Source organism: Vigna unguiculata, chromosome 2 (assembly GCF_037176805.1).
Source record: "Vigna unguiculata cultivar grain cowpea cultivar isolate G323 ecotype 2 chromosome 2, ASM3717680v1, whole genome shotgun sequence".
NCBI lineage: Eukaryota > Viridiplantae > Streptophyta > Magnoliopsida > Fabales > Fabaceae > Vigna > Vigna unguiculata.
Window position 1 is genome coordinate 19,498,857 of NC_140793.1, and position 21,694 is coordinate 19,520,550.

Consider the following 21,694-nt stretch of genomic DNA (forward strand, 5'->3'; position numbering starts at 1 on the left):
ATTAACATCATCTCTGGTGGCTTCACAAGTGGAGGCTCCACCTCGTCTGCCAGAAAGAGACACTTCCGCCATATACAATCCATCAACCATATCACCTATTCCCACCACAGACGTCGTATGCCCCCCATCGTACTCACAGATGACGACTTCCACGGCCTCGACCACCAACAGGATGACCCCATGGTCATCACCGTTGAAATCGAAAATTATGCTGTTAAGAAAGTCCTTGTGGATCAAGGCAGCTCAGTTGACATCCTCTACTGGGCCACCTACCAAAAATTAGAACTTCCTGACACCGCCATGATCCCATATGATGAGCCCATATACGGCTTTTCCGGCGAACAAGTATCCACCCGGGGCTACATAGACCTCCACACCGTCTTTCGGGAAGGAACCCAAACCAAAACCATCCCAATCTGCTTCCTTATAGTCGATGCGCCAACATCTTACAACATACTCCTGGGCCGTCCTTCCCTCAATACACTTGGCGCAGTCATCTCTACCCCTCACTTGGCCACGGAGTTCCCTGCCCCATCCGGCGACATCCTGACCATACACTGTGACCAGCGCTTGGCACGCGAGTGCTACATGGCAAGCTTACAACCACAACTCCAATCCAACAAACCAACCATATCGAACGACCCCCTGGTTCCCGCATAGCCCTATCCGGCGAGGACCTTGACCCTAGAATAGGCCGGGATGTCCGCCTTGAACCAGTCGAGGACACCACTCCTCTGGAGCTCCCCAATGGCCACTCCATTAACTTAAACTCTGATGAGCGTGCCACAATCACACCCATCCTCATTAACAACACAGATCTTTTCACCTGGTCGGCCGCCGACCTCCCTGGAGTAGACCCCCAGGTGGCATCCCACAAGCTGTCCATATATAAAGAAGCCCGCTACGTATCCCAGAAAAAACGCAAGCTTGGGGAAGAACGTCGACAAGCGGCCAAGGTGGAGGCCGACAAGTTACTGAGCGCAGGATTTATAGAAGAAGCTCAATACACCACTTGGCTTTCTAACGTTGTCTTGGTGAAGAAAGCCAATGACAAGTGGCGGATGTGTGTAGACTACACAGACTTGAACAAGGCTTGCCCTCGCGACGCCTACCCCTTACCCAACATTGATCGACTCGTAGACAGCGCGGCAGGAAACAAGGTGCTTAGCTTTTTAGATGCATATTCAGGTTATAACCAAATCCCCATGGCCACAGCAGATATGCACAAGACCGCCTTCATCACAAACGATGTCAATTACTTCTATAGGGTCATATCCTTTGGCCTCAAAAACGCCAGGGCAACTTACCAGCGACTAATGGACAAAGTCTTCAGCCATCTAACAAGACACTGTGTCGAAGTCTACGTCGATGACATGGTTGTCAAGTCCCCAAGCCATCATCAACACGCTGAAGACCTGGCGGCAGTGTTCTCCGCGCTGCGCCAATATAACCTCCGCCTAAATCCCGACAAATGCGTATTTGGCGTCGACCGGGGTAAATTCCTTGGTTTCATGCTAACCCAACGCGGCATAGAGGCTAACCCTGAAATATGCAAGGCTATCATCGAAATGTGCAGCCCCACTACCATCAAAGAAGTCCAACGCCTCATCGGCCGCCTCACAGCCATCTCTCGCTTCCTACCCAAACTAGCTGAACAAACTCAACCCATAATCCAACTCCTAAAGAAATCCGCCCGGTTCACGTGGACTGATGATTGTGAACAGATCTTCCAAAAACTTAAAACAACCCTAACCTCACCCCCTATCCTCCACAAACCAGACACCAGCCAACCCTTACTGGTATATATCATGGCCACCGACTATACCGTCAGCGCAACGCTTGTTCAAGAAGTAGAAGGCACACAACATCCTGTGTATTTTGTGAGCAGAACAGTTCAAGATCCTGAAACCAGGTATCAGATGGTAGAAAAACTAGCCCTATCCTTGGTCCACGCAGCACGCCTCCTCCGCCCATATTTCCAAAACCACACCATAACCTTGAAGACCGACTACCCAATCCAAAAAATATTACAAAAGCCGGATCTAGCCGGACGCATGTCATCTTGGGCCGTGGAACTGTCAGAATTCAACATCTGCTATGAACCCCACGGCCCCATCAAAGCCCAGTGTCTCTTAGACTTCGTCAACGACCTACAAAAAACACCCGTTGAGGACCAGTGGACGCTTCATGTAGATGGCTCCTCAAACCCAAGGGGTGCCGGTGCTGACATCGTCTTAGAAGGCTCCAACGACATCCTCATCGAGAAATCCCTTCACTTTGCTTTCAAAACGTCAAATAACCAAGCCGAGTACGAAGCCATCCTCGCCGGCCTTTCCCTAGCCCGTGAAGTCGGCGTCAAGAAGTTAACATGCAAAACCGACTCCAAACTCACCCTAGGTCATCTAAATGATGAATTCCGAATCAAAGACCCCATCCTCCTACAGTATTACCATCTGGTCCGTGCGATTATTCAATCCGCTTTCGAACAAGTCCGTGTCGAACACATCCCGAGAACCGACAACGTCAGAGCCGACATCCTTTCCAAATTGGCTAGCACCAAACTCAGAAACCGTAATCGATCCCTACTACAACAAACACTCTCCACACCTTCCATCACACACACTTGCCAAACATTAACCCACACCCCAGCAAGCAACGTCACCCCCTCCCAAACCCAAGACTGGACCACCCCCTACATTCAATACCTCAAAACCGGCAACTTCCCCCTCGACGCAGACAAAACGTGGCTGGCTAAAGCCGCCAGGTACACTATGGTAGGCGATGACCTCTACAAACGCGGATACGGTCAACCCCTACTTAAATGTGTCATGGCAGAGCAAGCCCAATATATCATCAAAGAATTACACGAAGGAATTTGTGGTTATCATTCAGGCGCATGCACCATGGCTACAAGAGTTCTCAGAGCCAGATACTTCTGGCCCACTATAGAAGCAGACTGCCAGGATCATGTCAGGAAGTGCAAGCCATGCCAGAAGCACGACAACCTTATTCATCAGAAACAGGAACAACTACACCACATACTGTCCCCATGGCCATTCGCTAAGTGGGGAATGGACATCCTCAGCCCCTTCTCACCCAGCAAGGGGCAAGTAAAATTCTTAATTGCAGCCGTTGATTATTTTACCAAATGGATCGAGGCCAAGCCGCTAACCACCATCACGGCCCAGCAAGTCCAGCAATTCGTGTGGAAGGACATTATATGCAGATATGGTGTACCACATACCATTATAACAAACAATGGCCAACAATTTATTGACAAGGAGTTAGCCAAATTCTACACCGGCCTAGGCATCAAACACATCACAAGCTTTGTAGAACATCCACAAACCAATGGGCAAGCAGAGGCAGCAAACAAAGTTATTCTCGTAGAGCTGCGCAAGAGGTTGGATACCGCCAAAGGCCGATGGCCTGAAGAGTTAATAGAAGTACTATTGGCTTACAGATGCACCCCTCAATCATCAACAAACGAATCCCCATTCAGCTTAGTCTACGGCGCAGACACCATGATACCAGTAGAAATTGGCGAACCATCCCTGCGCTGAGAACTATACGACCCAACCCACAACCACCAAAACATGGCCTTACATCTCGACCTCCTACCCAAACTCAGAGAAAAAGCCCAAATACGCAATCTAGCTGCCAAACAACGAGCTGCTAGGAAATATAATGCAAATCTACACCCACGATCATTTGTAGTCGAGGACCTAGTATGGAGAATGGCCAGCAGTGCTAGAAAGAAGGATTGCAAGTTCTCCGCCAATTGGGACGGCCCGTACCGCATACGAGAAGATGCAGGAGGAGGAGCTTATCGCCTAGAGCAGTTATCTGGGGAAGAGATTCCCAACACATGGAATGTATCCCACCTCAAGTTCTGCTTCAGCTAAATGTATATTGTAATCGAACCCAATACTTGTAACCCCGAGTGTACTCTTTTTCCTCACTTTGGTCTTTTTTCCCTAAGGAGGGTTTTGGCCAAGGAGGTTTTAACGAGGCACCCCTATTCAATAAATAAAAAGAAGGGTTCCCTACTTTATGACTTTATGTCTTTACTTTTGGTTAATTCATTTAAGTTCCCCACCCTTACCCCAAGTAAGCGGCCTGGGTCGAACACCCTTTACTTTTGGTTAATTCGTTTAAGTTCCCCACCCTTACCCCAAGTAAGCGGTCTGGGTCGAACACCCTTTACTCATGGTTCATTCGTTTAAGTTCCCCACCCTTACCCCGAGTAAGCGGCCTGGGTCGAACACCCTTTACTTTTGGTTAATTCGTTTAAGTTTCCCACCCTTACCCCAAGTAAGCGGTCTGGGTCAAACACCCTTTACTCATGGTCCATTTGTTTAAGTTCCCCACCCTTACCCCGAGTAAGCGGCCTGGGTCGAACACCCTTTACTTTTGGTTAATTCGTTTAAGTTCCCCACCCTTACCCCAAGTAAGCGGTCTGGGTCGAATACCCTTTACTCATGGTCCATTCGTTTAAGTTCCCCACCCTTACCCCAAGTAAGCGACCTGGGTCGAACACCCTTTACTTCTGGTCCATTCGTTTAAGTTCCCCACCCTTACCCCAAGTAAGCGGTCTGGGTCGAACACCCTTTACTTTTGGTTAATTCGTTTAAGTTCCCCACCCTTACCCCAAGTAAGCGGTCTGGGTCGAACACCCTTTACTCATGGTCAATTCGTTTAAGTTCCCCACCCTTACCCCAAGTAAGCGACCCGGGTCGAACACCCTTAAACATACAATCGCTTACGCCGTACATAACATACACCACAAATCGTCAAAATTCGATAACATACAGAAACTAATCGCATCAAGCATGAACGCAAAGAAATGTACCAACGCAACGAACATATTATACCAGATAATACAGACATAGGCTCAATAATACTTTTACAAATTTAAAAAATCAATGTCCTACTCTACTAAATCATGGGCCACCTCTGCAGCCTCATCCGCTTTCCTCTCTCCCTCTGTCGTCTTCTCCTCCACCTCCTCAGCATCCCCGTCATTCTCCCTCATCAACTTTCCATCAACTATGTCCTTATCTACACCGAACCTTGAATTCGAGACGTCTACATCTGGATGGAAGAAGGCCGCCTGCCGCAACCCCTTCTCAAAACCATTGATATGCTCCTGGATGACGCTGTTCTTCAAATCATCAAGTTCCCCAACAGCCCCATCATACTTATCCTTCAGGTCCTCATAGTCTTCCTCCAATTCCCCTATACGCTTGTTCAGTTTATCCTCAGAATCCAAGCAACACACCTTCCATGTTGCCAGCCTTTTCCTCTCCGCTTACCAGCCTTCTTTCTCCTTTTCTAAAGCCGCCTTCTCCTCCTCCCGCTTATCCACCTTACCCTGCAACTCCCCAACCTCCTTTACTTCCCTTCTGTAAAGAGACCCTACACGCCGGCTCAGGACTAAGGCCTTGCTCCCAAACTCTACCATGGTTCTCACAGTATGGTCCACGTCCATATTATCGATAGAGTTAACAACGGTATCCGGGAGGTCGATCGAGATATCCTTCCTAACGGATATCTCCGGCAACTCGATCAACCTGGCTTCAGGCCCCTTCTCCCCACTAGCCGACCCCGCCCCGCTAGCCGTTCCAAGAATAGCTGCCCTTATCTTCTTCACATCTTTGCCCTTCCCGGGTCGAGGCGGAAGCTCAGCCTTCCTTTTTGTCCCGCCATGTACGTGCACCTCCACCACCGATTCCTGCAGGTTGGGAAAATCAGCTTTCCCAGCCGCCTTGGCCTTAGCGGCCATTTCTTTCCTCAATGATTGAAAGAGCGCCAGATTCTTCTTGCCAGATTGCGCCATATGCCCTACAATAACATATCACGACTCGGATCAAAACAACTTAGCATTATTAACACAGCTTAAGTAATAAGCAGATACCTTCAATATCTATTATCGAATGCACCGAATTATAAACCCTAACTAGGCCCTTAGTGGGCAACTTATCCACAAACTTCAACAACATCCCCACCACCTCCTTATCACCAGCCGACAACTCCTCCACTCCCATGTCTTTATATCGAGAAGGATTGTTGGTCCAGCTAAAGGGAAACTTGGTACTCCCATCCGCATTCAAAAAATGAGATTTACCCCCTTCCTTGATGATGACTTTGAAGTACCCGTCCTTGAAATGCTTGAAAGACTAGGAGAAGGCATCCAGTCTGCTGATGCTAGGGCGGCTTATCAAGGATAGCCAAGTAACCAGCCGCCGAGGTCTAGTATCGTAGAAATACAAAAAAGCGTAAGGAGTGGGCTCCAAGTATAAAGACTGGCACAGGATGCGAAAAGCCTGCAAATAAGCCCAACTGTTCGGATGCAGCTGTGTGGGTGCCACATTCAACGCCCGCAACACGCCCATGGTAAAATCGTCTAGCGGCAATCGTACATGAAGTTGAGAGAAGTGGGACATGTACATGTAGAAGAACTTTTCGGTAGCCCCTTCCTGCCCGTGGCATACCCGGTCGATAGCACTGACCCTCTCCAAAGAAACAATACCCCTACTGACACCCTTGGAGATAACAAGTGTGCAATTCAACCAAGAGTTCAGTAAGCGGGACCACCTGAACAGAGACGACTGATCACGAACATCACCAGCCACTCACCCGTAGTCGCCTTTCGCCGGCCAGTTGCTCTCCTCTAACTCTTCGGGGGGATCCTCCCGAACCTCCCTCACAACCTCCACTGGCATCCCACTGGTACCAGCCATAGAACTCGTACCCTCGTCACAACCTATCTTTACTCCTCTCCGACTTAGTACTCTCGCTACTACTAAACGTAGACATGCTATCACTACTAGACATACCTGGTTTTGTTTTTTACGAGAAGATGTCGGTCGAAAGTGGGAACTAGTCGGACAGTATTACGTGCACAAGATCTCTGGATTCAGAATTCTCGCAAATGAAACAAGTAACCTCCCATCTATTTTCAAATCCATATTTATAGTCCACGATCTCAAACGACGAAAATCGTCCCGCCAAAATGATACCCCAAACCAATCGACACCATCATTACGAAGGATATGACACTTCAAAACGACGGCGCCAAAACTTTTTCGATTTGACCAACTGACACCCCTTCACCTACCTTCTGACAGTTACAAATTCTTAGCCTTAACACTGTTCACCACACTTAAAGGCTGGGGGACTGGTGTATCACACCTAACCGGTTTCGCTAGCATATTAACACATATCACCCTTGGCTGACAACTCATATCGGACAAGGCTGGGGGACTGGTGTACCGCACCTAGCCAAACTCGACCAAATAAGTAAACAATATGCATATCAAGGCAGCCAAGTATCCAGCCTAGGCCGAGTTAGCCTAACCTGTACCGGTTTTAACCTAAACTAAACATCTAAGGGGACAACCTGCACCTCATATCACCAACATAAGCCATCAAGGGAAGTAGCCGGCCTAGACCGACTACTCCAGCATATCCGATAAGATTAGAGCCTAGGCCGACCACTTCAATAAACTCAGTATGATGGAAGCCCCCGCGTTCAATAAACCTTAAGGGTCTGGGTTAGGGCCCAGGCCCACTCACAGCCCAAGTTAGAGCCCAAGTCAAGGCCTAGCCCATGGGATGATAAGACATCATTAATGCTCTATAAATACACATGGACACCAGCAATTAAAGGTACATATTCATTAATCACTGATTTGACTTTAGGATAATTTTGACTTACTTGAGCTTCGGAGACTCTTCTGCAGGTAACCCCTCCTGGGTCCAAGCTAACATGTATCGACCGGGAAGAGGCCAACTGAGGAGATAGCGGGCTACATGGTAAGGTGACGCTTGTGCCTAATCTATCTTATTTGTTCTTCTGCAGGAACATTAACCTAATTTCTAAATAGGCTTCTATAAATAGAGTGGTAGGCTTTCATTATCAAAATACAGAAGTTAGAGAAGTCTGAGTACTTGAGAACTCTCTGTGGGAAGACTTTAAAAAAGCTAGTGGGGGTAGAGCGATAACTTTCATCAAGTGGGATCTTGAGTGATTGAGTGCTACTACTATTGCTAGGAGAAGTCGATGATCCTTTGTGTGATTCAAAGGAGGTGTTCATTCCTTGTGTGATTCAAGGAAGGTGTTTTCATCCCTTGTGGATTTCAAGGGAGGTGTCTTCATCTCTTGTGTGATTCAAGAGAGGTGTTTTCTAAACCCTAATCTTTCTTATCATTGATTGTAAGTTTGGTTTATTTTAGTGATTGAATTAATCTCATTTTTTAGAGATTAACAACTGGACGTAGGGTCTTTTGATCCGAACTCGTATAAATACTTTGTGCAATTTTCTCTTCTCTACTCTCTTTATTTTATTATGTTTATTAAAATAAAGGAAAGAATTTTAATTGATCTTTGATATTAAAAGGGAAAATTTTGAAAGCATAATTTTTATTAAGAACCCATTCACCCTCCCTCCTGGTTTTTGCCCAAACGCCAAACATTCTGCTCCGTGATACCAACAAAAACTAACTCAAACTGGATGGTGAATGCTCAGCATCCCAAGCGTGGAAATGTTTGCTTTGTAATTGGTGCGGTGGAGGACCTTGGTAAAAATGTCAGCAAGTTGATTGTTTGAACGAATCGGAAGAAGACGAAACAAGTTATGTTGAATCCTTTTGCAAACCACATGACAATCAATGTCAATGTGCTTGGTAGGTTCGTGGAAGGTGCGGTTGTGAGCGATGTGTCTTGCTGATTGACTATCATAGCACAACAAGGAGATTGGTTTGAACTTGTGAGTCTTGGAGGATATAGCTAATCCACTAGATCTCACATGTAGTGGTTGCAAGATCCATATATTCATCTTCTAAAGAGGACCTAGAGATGGTGCTATGCTTCTTAGTCTTTCAGGAGACCAACGAACCACCTAGAAATATGCAAAACCAGTAACGCTTCTTTTGGTTTATGGGCATGTAGCCTAGTTAGAGTCATTGAAATTGGGTGTTGACACTGGGGAAGAGAATGAGTACCCTAGAGAGGAGGACTACCGAATCATAGCAATCAAGAGTGTATAATTGAATCTAGGAGTGTTTGGAGTTGAAGTCTTTATAAATTATATATTTGGCTCTATAAGAACAATAACCAAATTTTGGTGTGTGCAAAAATAAGTTGAGAGGATATATTTTTCTCAACTGATTCCACCAAAATTAATAACAAAATCTTAAGGAAAAAAGATTAAAAATGCCTTTAGAGTAAATAAAAACTTTATTTAAAAATCTAATTGAATAAAAATATTTCCTAAATTCGTCAACTATTGTGAAATGAGCTCATATTTAAAGGAGGAGAGATATCAGGCAAGAACTTATAGAAAGAAGGTGGAGTGAGAAAAAGAAAAAAATAAAAATAAAAGAGACACCGAGAGAGAAAACAATGAAGGAAAGTCTCACACCCAATTTTTGTATTTTCAACATGATTTTATCTATTTTAAATGTTTTATTAAATAATTGTCTTTTAAAATAACGAAGGAAAATCTCAAACCAAATCTTTATATTTTCATCTTAAGTAAATGTACGTAACTGTATGTCTATTGATTTTAATCTTAATTCTTTTATATAATTATAATTGATAAATAATACTTATTTAAGTTTTACTTAAAGAAATATATTAATGGAAATACATTCTAGAGTGACTTTGCGTCTTTAGTTATTGTTGTTTTTAATTTTATTTATTTTGAATTTCTACTCAATAATTTATTTTTAAGCATATAGGTAAAATACTTTTATCCACATATTATTTAAAAGTTACTTCAGATATAACTTATTCTTGTAAATCCTATTCAAAACTTATTTTAGTACCTGAATTTGATAACTGAATTTCAAGCACCTTATTTAGGTAGTTAAATTCAGTAGCTTAGTAACGTATTTCTTATAATGTTGATGCAATAATTTTACAATATTGAGAAGGATTTATTGTACGTGCAACTTACTTTGTTGATGTTCACCATCTTCAATTTCAATTTGATTATGTATTTAATTAATTACAAATATAATCACAATAGGGCTTCAAATTAAAATATAATTCATATTATAATCGTAATTACAAGGGCATAATAACTAATTTAAAAGTATTATGCAATAAGAACGAGAAGGTTTCTTGAGTGATGAATTTTCTGAAGGGTGTTAAGACTATGCATGCACTAGGTGGCTATGGACTAATCATAATATACAATGATCTCACCTATAATTTGAAAATACTAAGCTAGACGAAATAAATTATAGGACACCACAATCGGAGAAGGTGACCAATATTCCAGCAATTCATGATGCACTAGAATGTGTTGAGTAGTAGTAATTAATCATACTTTGGGAGGAGGAAGTAACCATTTTGAGCCTTCTATCATACCAAGACCAAGGTAATGCTTAACCTCTGCGTATTTAAGTTTCCTTGTCAAATGAGAACGCCCTGTGGCATCTGCACCAGGTCCTGTGTTCATATACTCTCCAAAATAAAGAGTTCTGCAGTTGATCAAGTATGAAAACGAAATATTGTTTAGAAGTTTATAATTAAAACAAAGAAATAGGAAGTATTATGCATCACAAAACCATTGTCATGAAAAATTAAATTAGAAAGTTACTTGTCATATTCCTTGTGATTATTGTTACTCCACCCTGCCTTGTTGAAAATGTTGCCCATGTTACAGTAAGAAAAGATCACTGTGGAATAACCAAACCATGCTCTTCCCAAGTAAGCACCTGTTCCAGTTCCAGTAAGTTCACAATGGACAAATGAGAAGCCATTGTCCTCTTTCTTACTTTTTCTTGCTTGTGCGGTTATAAAAGTAAGCCCTGAATCACCTAGCGTTCTTATTTCACAATTCTGCATCAGAAAATAAAACCTCAATATTTATTGAAACTATATTTTGAGCACCATATATTAAATGTAAATGGAGTTTAGGAATTTTTATATACCACATATAATGACTTTCCACTTCCAAAAATGTAATCAACAGTTCCTTGAATGTAGCAGTCTTTGAAAAAATGTCTATTTGCATCATCCAATAATGTGTCTTGGTAACTATAAATCTGGCAATTATAAAATGTGGCTTTGTCTCCAGAAATTCGTAATGCAACTGCTTGACCTTTTACCGTGTTTAGACCAGGTCTTGGTGCGGAGTTCTAAAACATCAAATTCGTAAACCACATAAGAAATTTTTTAACAGAAATGTTGAGGCATTCATAGTATACTAACCCGGATTATTATGTTTGCCCCCACAAAATAGTCTGATAAAACAGACAATGTCCCACTTTCAACAGTGCCATATTGTTTTGCCGTGCCTCCATAGGTCAATGTTGGCATTTGCCCTGGGGTCCCATAGAAGGTGATGAAAGGTTTGTTATTTGGAACAACGATTTTCTCTTTGTAAGTTCCAGGTCCAATATGCAAAATTACACGCTTCTTGTTCCCGTTAGGTATGCTTTTAAGGGCATCGGTGATGGTCTTGAATTGCCCTTTGCCATCTTGCCTTACCTTAATCACCGTCTGACCTTGTTCAGCAGCTACTAATTGACTGTCTAGAGTACCCTTTCTGTTATTTAAAGGCTTTACATTATTTGAAAACCATTGTCCTAATTGAGTCTTATCAGAAGGCATTGGTGTATCGGCAGACAACACAACCTGGGTTGTCAGAAAAACTACCATCAGAGTCAGCTGAATGCTAAATCTTGTAGGTTTTGAGGCCATATTTGAAGTTATTTTCTTTTTTATGTTTTTTTTTTTTTTTTTGTTTTGATGAATACACAATTGCAACTCAATTTATAAGAGGTACAGAACATTAGGGACTCTAAGTTTGAAACATTGCATATATCTAGGAGAGTTATTTTCATTCAATGGCCCTTCTCGTTTGAAGCTAAAATTAACTCGGAAGTTAAAAGTTGAGGCAACTGAATTGTTACAGTAGATCATACACGTATATAAATTGAAACAGAAAATATTTTCTCCACACATAAAATAGCACAATATTTTTGTGCAATAACAATAGGTCATAAAGAAATTAGGAAATATTAGAAGGTAGATTTTTATACATCATTAGGTAATGGAAACTTAATATATTTTGCTATTCCTTATGATTCTTTTTTGTTATTAAAAATGCTAGAAGGAAAATATATAAGAATGTATTTATTAACACACTTTGTCCATTTTCTCTTCATTAGTCAAAACATGTTTTTAAGTATGTTATTTTGGAACTTTAACACCCCATTTAATTAATAAAAATAATTAATGGAAGCGCCACACAAAAAAATGTAGAAACGCATTCCAAGAATTTAAACCTTACTCCTTACAGTATTCGAGGCACACCATGATGCCAAAACATAACAGAATACAAGAACCAAAGACTAACAATAGATGATAGGGTATTAAAGAGTAAAGCAATACATAGGCCATAACCCTAACGAAAAGCCCAAACAAAATGTGATGTCCAACCCAGACAGACTATGCAGCGCAATCATCTCTTCCTGGTTGACCTCGAGTGTCTCTCGCATCTGCTCACATTAACAAGTTGATGATCATCAAAAAAGAAGAATGACCACATACAAGACAATCAAACAAGCAAACAGGGTAAGCTAGAGTAGATACCATACATCAAGCAATCACATGATATTACACGATCCAAGCAGTACATATATCATCCAATCATGTTATGACTTCTCAAGCAATACACTAGACTCTGACTGAACTCATCCGGATATGTATAATCTAGTCAGATTCAGCGGATGCTTGCACTTGTGGTGGATACCTCTGCTCACCCCTGAGCTAAGTGTTACAATTGTTATAATGTTTCAATCCCCTACACACAAGGTTAGCCCTTAATGAGTTTCAGGCCTCCTACTACTCTCACCACAAGAGTCAGTTCGTTCTAAGTGAGACTAACTGACTCCTTAGAGTGTCAAGATGCAACCTTACCTTGAATCCTTACCAAATTATACGGATGGGGCACCACCATGAACACCCACTAACAGGAGTCATGGAATTACGTCCCGACCACTGAAGCACGACCTTGAAATCTCACCTAGAGATTTCAAGGAATTACGCACTGACCCATAACAAATATATTCAAACAATCAAATAACAATAATCAAGCATTCAAACCCCATGTCAACCATTGTAACCACTTCCCATTCGTATTCCATGTTGAATCCATACCATCTCATTCTTCCCAATTCACACATATAGAATTTCATCTCATATAAGATCACATGCATCATACGACTCATGCATAATCATTCTCCTCATGCTTTTAATATAACAAATCAGCTCAAAACAGTTGCCAATCATCAAAGAATAGAGAAAACAACAAACATTCCAGTACCCTCGCCCAACTCCTCGCTCAGGCCCAAAGCTCTCGCTTAGGCGAGAGGGACTCTCGCTCAGGCGAGCTCCCTTTGCCCAGGTGAGAGCTCGACAATCTGGAATAGGGGCCAATCGCACTAGCTCGCTTAGGCGAGCTCTCCTCACCTAAGGAGGCATTCTCTCGCTCAAAACAAGGACCACCCGCCTGAGCGACAGCTCGCGCAGAAGGCCTGGGTGAGCCTCTACCAGTCTTGCTTAGGCGAGCCTCACTGGCCTGGGCAAGATTATCAGTTCCCGTCCCTATTCTGACCTGTAGTAGTCTCATTTTCGAATCCAAACAGTCACACAAGGCATCCCACATATCCATAACAACGTACAATCCATACAAATACTAAGCATACCCAAGAACAGGCCAAACATAAATTAAAACTTGAAACCCTAACTTCCTTTACCTGGAAAGGGGTTAAAAAGGGGCTTTGGCAGCCAAGCGTAGAGAGCGCAACAACTCTATGAACGAACTGAAGAGCTGAAAGAAATAATGGAATAGAACTAAGAAATGGGTTACCATGAAACCCTAACTAGAAATACGAATAGGGGTAATGGAGACCAGTACAAGCTAGTAAAACGGATCTGAGCTAGCTTGAAGATGATGGTGCTCTAAACCCTAGCAGAGCTTCTGTTTTGTAAGGGAAAGGAGTCAATGTTTGATTTTGGCAAAGTGAGAGCAGAATAGGAGTCTTGGCTGCTTTAGGGGCCTTGGCACCCTATGGGCCAGCCATTAGGCCCATCTGCTTAGGACAGGCCTTTAAGACTCAGGGCAAAAAAGGAATAGAAATAAAAATAGGTCTTACATTCTCCCCAACAAGAAAATTTTAAACCTCGAAAATTGAACTTACTAGGTAAAAAGATGCGGGTGTGATTTCCTCATATCCTCCTCTAACTCCCACGTAGAGTCACATGTCCTCTGATCCCATATGACTTTGACAAGACTGACCGGTTTTTCCCTACGTTCCTCAACTTTTCTATCCTCTAACGCGATTGGCGGTACTTCTACAGTGAGGTCCTCTCGGATTCGTATATCCTCAGCCTCTAACACATGAGCCAGATCAAACACATACTTCCTCAACTGCGACACATGGAACATCGGATGAAGATTTGTAAACTGAGGGGGCAAGGCTATCTCGTAAGCCACTAGCCCAATCCTCTTGGAGATTTGATAGGGCCAAGGAACTTAGGAGAAAGCTTCCTTGAGCGGAGAGCCCTTCCCACACTAGTGGTTTGAGTCACCCTCAGGAACACATGATCTCCGGCCGCGAATTCTAAAGGTCTCCTCATACGGTCAGCGTAAGCCTTTTGTCTACTATGAGATGCCTGCATCCTGTCTCTCACCATCCTTACCTTCTCAGTAGTCTGCTCCAACAACTCTGGTCCGACAAGCACTGCTTCCCCATCCTGATACCAGCATAGGGGAGTTCTACACTTCCTGCCGTATAGAGCCTCATATGGCACCGTGCCAATACTCGCATGGAAGCTGTTGTTGTATGTGAACTCTATCAGAGGCAACACTTCATCCCACGCCCCTAGATGATCCAATATGCACGTACGCAATAGATCCTCAAGTGACTGAATCATCCTCTCAAACTGACCATCGGTCTGAGGATGATAGGTTGAACTCATGGTGAGCTTGCTACCCAAGGCACTCTGTAGCGTCTGCCAAAACTGTGAAGTGAACCGTTGATCTCTGTCTGATACAATGCTCGAAGGCACCCCATGCAATCTCACAATTTCTTTAATGTACAGCTGGGCCAACTTGACCATGGACATCCTCAAGTTCATCGCCAAGAAATGAGCACTCTTGGTCAATCTATCCACAATAACCCAGATGGTGTGATGCACCCTGAAAGTTTGTGGCAAATGGGTCACAAAATTCATGGAGATGCTATCCCATTTCCACATCGGCATCTCCAGAGGCTGTAGGATCCCATCGGGTCTCTAGTGCTCCACATTTGCCTTCTGACAGGTCAGACAGGCTGATACAAACTGGACCACATCTTTCTTCATCCCCTGCCACCAGAAAGTCTCCTTGAGATCCTGATACATCTTAGTCATGCTAGGATTCAAGCTAAGACGACTTTTGTGTCCTTCCCCAAGGATCAACTTTTTCACTTCGACGTTGTCGGACACACACACTCTGCCCTGGAACCGCAGTATCCCATCATCACCCATAGCAAAATCCTTTGCTTCATCTGACCCAAGCTGTTCTCGCACCCGGTTCAAGCTGACATCCAACAACTGTCTCTCCCTAACTGAATCCAGGAAATCACTAGATATAGTTAAGGTACTACACCTAATGGATTCGGATCCCAACTCCACCTGCAACTTCATATCCCTGGACTTCTCTAGTAGCTCCACCTCCTTGATCATAAGGTGAGTCGTATGTACAACCTTCCTACTCAGAGTATCTGCCACTACGTTCGCCTTCCTTGGATGGTACAAGAGCTCGAAATCATAATCCTTCAAGAATTCCATCCACCTCCTCTGTCTCATGTTCAGCTCATTCTGATCAAATAAGTACTTAGGACTTTTGTGGTCGCCGAACACACGAAACTATGCACCATAGAGATAATTCCTCAAGATTTTCAAGGCAAACATTATAGCTACCAACTCTAGGTCATGAGTGGGTAGTTTCTCTCATGCACCTTAAGTTGCCTTGAAGCATAGGCCACCGCCTTCTTTTCTTGCATTAACACACAGCCAAGTCCGAGATGGGATGCGTCATAGTAGACCTTGAAAGGCTTCCTGACATCCGGGATCACTAGTATCGGAGCACTGGTCAATCTCCGCTTCAGCTTTTGAAAGCTTTCCTCGCACTTATCCGTCCAAGTGAAGCGTTGGTCCTTCCGAGTAAGCTGTGTCAGAGGTGCCACTATCTTGGAGAATCCCTCTATGAATCTCCTATAGTAGCTAGCTAACCCCACAAAGCTCTTAATCTCAATTGCAAATTTGGGACTCTCCCACTTAACCACCACATCAACCTTTTCTGGATCCACCGCTATCCCCTGAGCGAATATCACGTGCCCCAAGAACTGTACCTCATCCATCCAGAATTCACACTTGGACAACTTGGCATACAACTGTTTCTCCCTCAGAACACCAAGCACCAACCTTAGGTGTTCTACATGCTCCTCCTGAGTCTTGGAATAGATAAGTATATTGTCTATAAAGACTACAACAAACTTATCTAAGAATGACCAGAAAATTCTGTTCATGTAGTCCATAAACACTGTTGGAGCATTGGTCACACCAAAAGGCATAACCACATACTCGTAGTGTCCATATCGAGATCGGAAGACTGTCTTCTGCACATCATCAGCCTTCACCAATATCTGATCGTATCCCGACCGTAGATCTATCTTTGAGAATACTGATGACCCATGCAGCTGATCCATCAAGTCATCAATTCTCGGGAGAGGGTACTTTTTCTTTATTGTCATCTTGTTCAGTTGTCGATAGTCCACACACAGACGTGAACTCCCATCCTTTTTCTTCACCAACAGCATTGGTGCTCCCTACGCGAAGTACTGGGTCGGATGAACTGCTTCTCCATCAGCTCCTCTATCTGTTTCTTGAGTTCCACCAACTCTGTCAGAGCCATACGGTATGGAGCCATCGACATTGGACCGGTTCTTGGTACCAGATCTAGAGAATTCCATCGACATTGGACCGGTTCTTGGTACCGCGAGACGATAACAACTCAGGTTCCTCTGAGTTGGGGAATAACAACTTCTTCTCTCGGCAGTCTATAAGGATGCGATTGGTAGAGAGCCAATCCATTCCTAGGATGACCTCCAACTCCTGTAGATGTAGGCTGATCAAATTTACTTTGTACCTGCGTCTCTCGACCTCCACTAGACACCTAGCACACAAAGACGATGTTCTGACCAAACCTGACGCTGGAGTAGACACCACAAGTTCACACTATAGCTCACACACCGGTAGACTCAATCTTTTCACAAATGCATCTGACAAAAAAGAGTGTGTCGCTCCAAAATCATACAGCACACACAAGGATTCACCAGTAATCATGCATCGACCTAAAACAAGATTACTTGAGCCGACAGCCTCTGCTCCTGTCATGGCATAAACTTTACCCGTCGCTTGAGGCCTGTTGCCTCTGTTCCTCTGCTAGTTTTGCGCAGGAGTCTGAACTGGAGGTCGTGTCGCTGTTCTAGCAAGGGCGGGACAGTCTTTCCCAAAGTGGCCTTCCTTGCCACAGTTGTTGCACTGACGATAGCCTTCCATGCGCGGGCAAGCGCTCCTCAGATGAGGGTCTCCGCATATGTAGCACTACACTCGGCCTTGCTGGGGAGGAAGGCTCCTAGACCCTTGGGACTGATGTTAGGGTCTATCATATGGTCTCCTTCGCTCCTCATGTCTCAGCTTGGACCCAGATGGTCCACCAATCCTCTGGGGTTGCTGTGGGCGCTGGCCTTCCACTTCGTTCTTCATCTTTTCCATCACTTGCACTTTCTCCACCAGTGCAGCAAAGTCCTTGATGGATAGAGGGGCTACCATCAAGCGGATGTCTCCCCTAAGGCCGTTCTCGAATTTCCGGCATCTCCACTCCTCATCAAATGGCAAGGTATAGCAGCGGCTGAGATGCTTGAACCTCTCAGCATAATCCGCCACGGTCTTGCCTCCCTGAGTCAGCTGGAGGAATTCCACCTCCTTGTCATACCAGACGCTGTCTAGGAAATATTCCGAGAGGAATTTCCCCCTGAAGGCCTCCCAAGTCACTGGCTCCTCTCGCTCTTCCATGATGGATTTCATGCTGATCCATTGATGCTCAACTTCCCCGGTGAGCATGTACACTGAGAACGCCAGCCTATTCTCCACAGGGCACATCTTCGCATCAAAGATCCGCTCTAGATCCTTCAGCCATTGGTCTGCGGCATCAGGACTAGTCTTCCCATTAAATTTCACTGGATGGTGTTTCAGGAAGTCTTCCAGACTCCACTCTCTGACTGGCAGTCGTGGCTCAGGACCAAATGCAGGTGCAGCCGCCCTGTTCTCCTCTAACTAGCGGAGGGCCTCCATATGCTGCCTGTGAGAATCCTCAGCAGCCACTCTTGCAGCCTTCCTCTGCTGCATTACCAACTGTTGTTGTTCTAGCGACGCTGTTTGTCGCTGCATCGATGCCTAATGTTATTGCATCATCGCCATACTCTGCTGCGTCATGGCCGCCACCATGGCTTCTATAGCTCTAGCGATATCCGGTGCATCGCCTTGAGAGGATTGAGAGTTCTTGCGATGAGGTGCCATGATTCACTGACACACAGGAGATCACTTGGTTAGGCTTGATAAGACAAGAATTTAACTAAGAACACTCAGAAAGACACAGAGAAAGCTAAGCGGACATCCAAGTATACAAACCTAAGGAATGACCGCTCTGATACCATAAATGTAACACCCCATTTAAATAATAAAAATAATTAATAGAAGCGTTACACAAAAAAAAAAGTAGAAACGCGGTCCAGGAGTTTAAACCTTACTCCTTACAGTATTCGAGGCACACCACGATGCCAAAACATAACAGAATACAAGAACCAAAGACTAACAGTAGATGATAGGGTATTAAAGAGTAAAGCAATACATGGGCCATAGCCCTAACGAAAAGCCCAAACAAAACGTGATGTCCAACCCAAGTAGACTATGCAGCGGAATCATCTCTTCCCGGTTGACCTCGAGTGCCTCTCGCATCTGCTCACATCAACAAGTTGATGATCATTGCAAAAGAAGAAGGACTACATACAAGACAATCAAACAAGATAACAAGGTAAGTTATAGTAGATACCATACATCAAGCAATCACATGCTATTACAAGATCCAAGCAGTCAGTGGCGGATTTTGATCAAAATTTATGGGGGAGCCAAAACAAGGTAATCTTCACTCATTTTTTATCAATTTTAAAAAATGAATTTTTTTTCATTAATATACCTATTTAAAAAACAAGTTCAAGACTAAAAAATAATTTATCATAATATAACCAATAATTGAGAGACATAATTACTAAAAAATTATGATAAACAAGTCACAATTAAAAATTGTCTATATATATATATATATATATATATATATATATATATAAATATAAATATAAATAAAAGGGTCATGAGATAAAAAGATAGTGGTAAATATTAAACGTATTTCAGTACCAAGTGAGACCGGAGAAAATTATTTTTTTTTTCTTTTTTAATAATGGAAGGAGAAGATATAAAAAATGAGGAGATAAATAATAATTTTTTTCTTCACTTTTTTTGTTTCTTCATAACATAACAAAATGAAATTAGGTAAAAGTGAGAGATAAATACAACATGTGGAAAACTAAAACGACAAATAGAATAAAAAATAAAATTTATCTTAATAATTTATTTACTTTATTATATTTGATTTTATATTTTATAATTTATTAACATTAAATGTTATACTCTATAATAGAAATAAAAAATACCTAATTTTATTTTTATTAACTTTTCAATATACTATTAGCTAATTTAAAAAGATATGCATTTAAAAAAATTTAAAAATAAATAATTAACAAATTTTAAACATATATAATTTAAAAAAAATTAAAAAATTGAAAGAATGAAAAAGTTTGGAGGGGCCGTGGCCCCTCCCTGCCTCAACTATGCTCCGCCCCTACAAGCAGTACATATATCATCCAATCATGTTATGACTTCTCAAGCAATACACTAGACTCTGACTCGACTCATCCGAATATGTATAATCTAGTCGGATTCAGCGGATGCTTGCACTTGTGGTGGATACCTCTGTTCACCCCCGAGCTGCTCACCATCGAGCTAAGTGTTACAAGTGTTATGTTTCAATTCCCCACACACAAGGTTAGCCCTTAATGAGTTTCAGGCCTCCTGCTACTCTCACCACAAGAGTCAGTCCGCTCTAAGTGAGACTAACTAACTCCTTAGAGTGTCAGGATGCAACCTTACCTTGAATCCTTACCCAATTATACGGATGGGGCACCACCATGAACACCCACTAACAGGAGTCGTGGAATTACGTCCCGACCACTGAAGCACGACCTTGAAATCTCACCTAGAGATTTCGAGGAATTACACACTGACACATAACAAATATATTCAAACAATCAAATAACAATAATCAAGCATTCAAACCTCATATCAACCATTGTAACCACTTCCCATTCGTATTCCATGTTCAATCCATACCATCTCATTCTTCCCAATTCACATATATAGACTTTCATCTCATACAAGATCACATGCATCATACTACTCATGCATAATCATTCTCCTCATGCTTTTAATATAACAAATCAGCTCAAAACAGTTGCCAATCACAAAAGAATAGAGAAAACAACAAACATTCCAGTACCCTCGCCCAGCTCCTCGCTCAGGCCAAAGGGTCTCGCTCAGGCGAGAGGGACTCTCGATCAGGCGAGCTCCCTTCGCAGGCGAGAGCTCGACAATCTAGAACAGGGGCCAATCGCACTAGGTCGCTTAGGCGAGCTATCCTAGCTTGAGGAGGAATTCTCCCGCTCAAAATAAGGACCACCCGCCTGAGCTAACAGCTCACGCAGAAGGCCTGGGCGAGCCTCTGCCAGTGTCGCTTAGGCGATCCTGACTCGCCTGTGTGAGATTATCAATTTACGTCCTTGTTCTGACCTGCAATAGTCTCATTTTCGAATCCAAACAGTCACAGAAGTCATCCCACATATCCATAGCAACGTACAATCCATACAAATACTAAGCATACCCAAGAACAGGCCAAACATAAATTAAAACTCGAAACCCTAACTTCCCTTAGCTAGAAAGGGGTCAAAAAGACGCTTTGGCAGCCAAGCATAGAGAGTGTAGCAGCTTTAGGTACGAACTGGAGAGCTGAAAGAAATAATGGAATAGAACCAAGAAATGGGTTACCATGAAACCCTAACTGGAAATACGAAGAGGGGTAATGGAGACCAGTAGAAGCTAGTAAAAAAATACTTACACGGGGGAGAAAATGGATCTGAGCTAGCTTGAAGATGACAGAGCTCTAAACCCTAGCAGAGCTACTGTTCTGTAAGGGAAAGGAGTCAAGGTTTGATTTTGGCAAAGTGAGAGCAGAATATGAGTCTTGGCTGCTTTAGGGGCCTGGGCACCCTATGGGCTAGCCATTAGGCCCATCTGCTTAGGACAGGCCCTTAAGACTTAGGGCAGAAAAGGAATAGAAATAAAAAGGGGTCTTATAGGAACCGCCTAAAAGATTTTCTCAAGCCACTTTGTGTAAATTCTTGTGATAATACATGATATTATCCCATTATTTTCATCAAAACTTCTCCTAATTGAAGA

General features: G+C 43.2%; 1 protein-coding gene across 1 annotated transcript; it reads right to left on the minus strand.

Moving 5' to 3' along the window:
- Positions 1-10,037: 10,037 nt before the first annotated feature.
- Positions 10,038-11,760, minus strand: LOC114174356 (putative pectinesterase 63). The gene is made up of 4 exons (XM_028059194.2): positions 11,225-11,760; positions 10,945-11,151; positions 10,611-10,852; positions 10,038-10,491 (listed from the first exon to the last, which is right to left on the minus strand). Exons 1-4 carry the CDS (start codon positions 11,714-11,716, stop codon positions 10,332-10,334), a joined length of 1,101 nt encoding a protein of 366 aa, XP_027914995.1. The 5' UTR covers positions 11,717-11,760; the 3' UTR covers positions 10,038-10,331.
- Between the last annotated feature and the right edge of the window lie 9,934 nt (positions 11,761-21,694).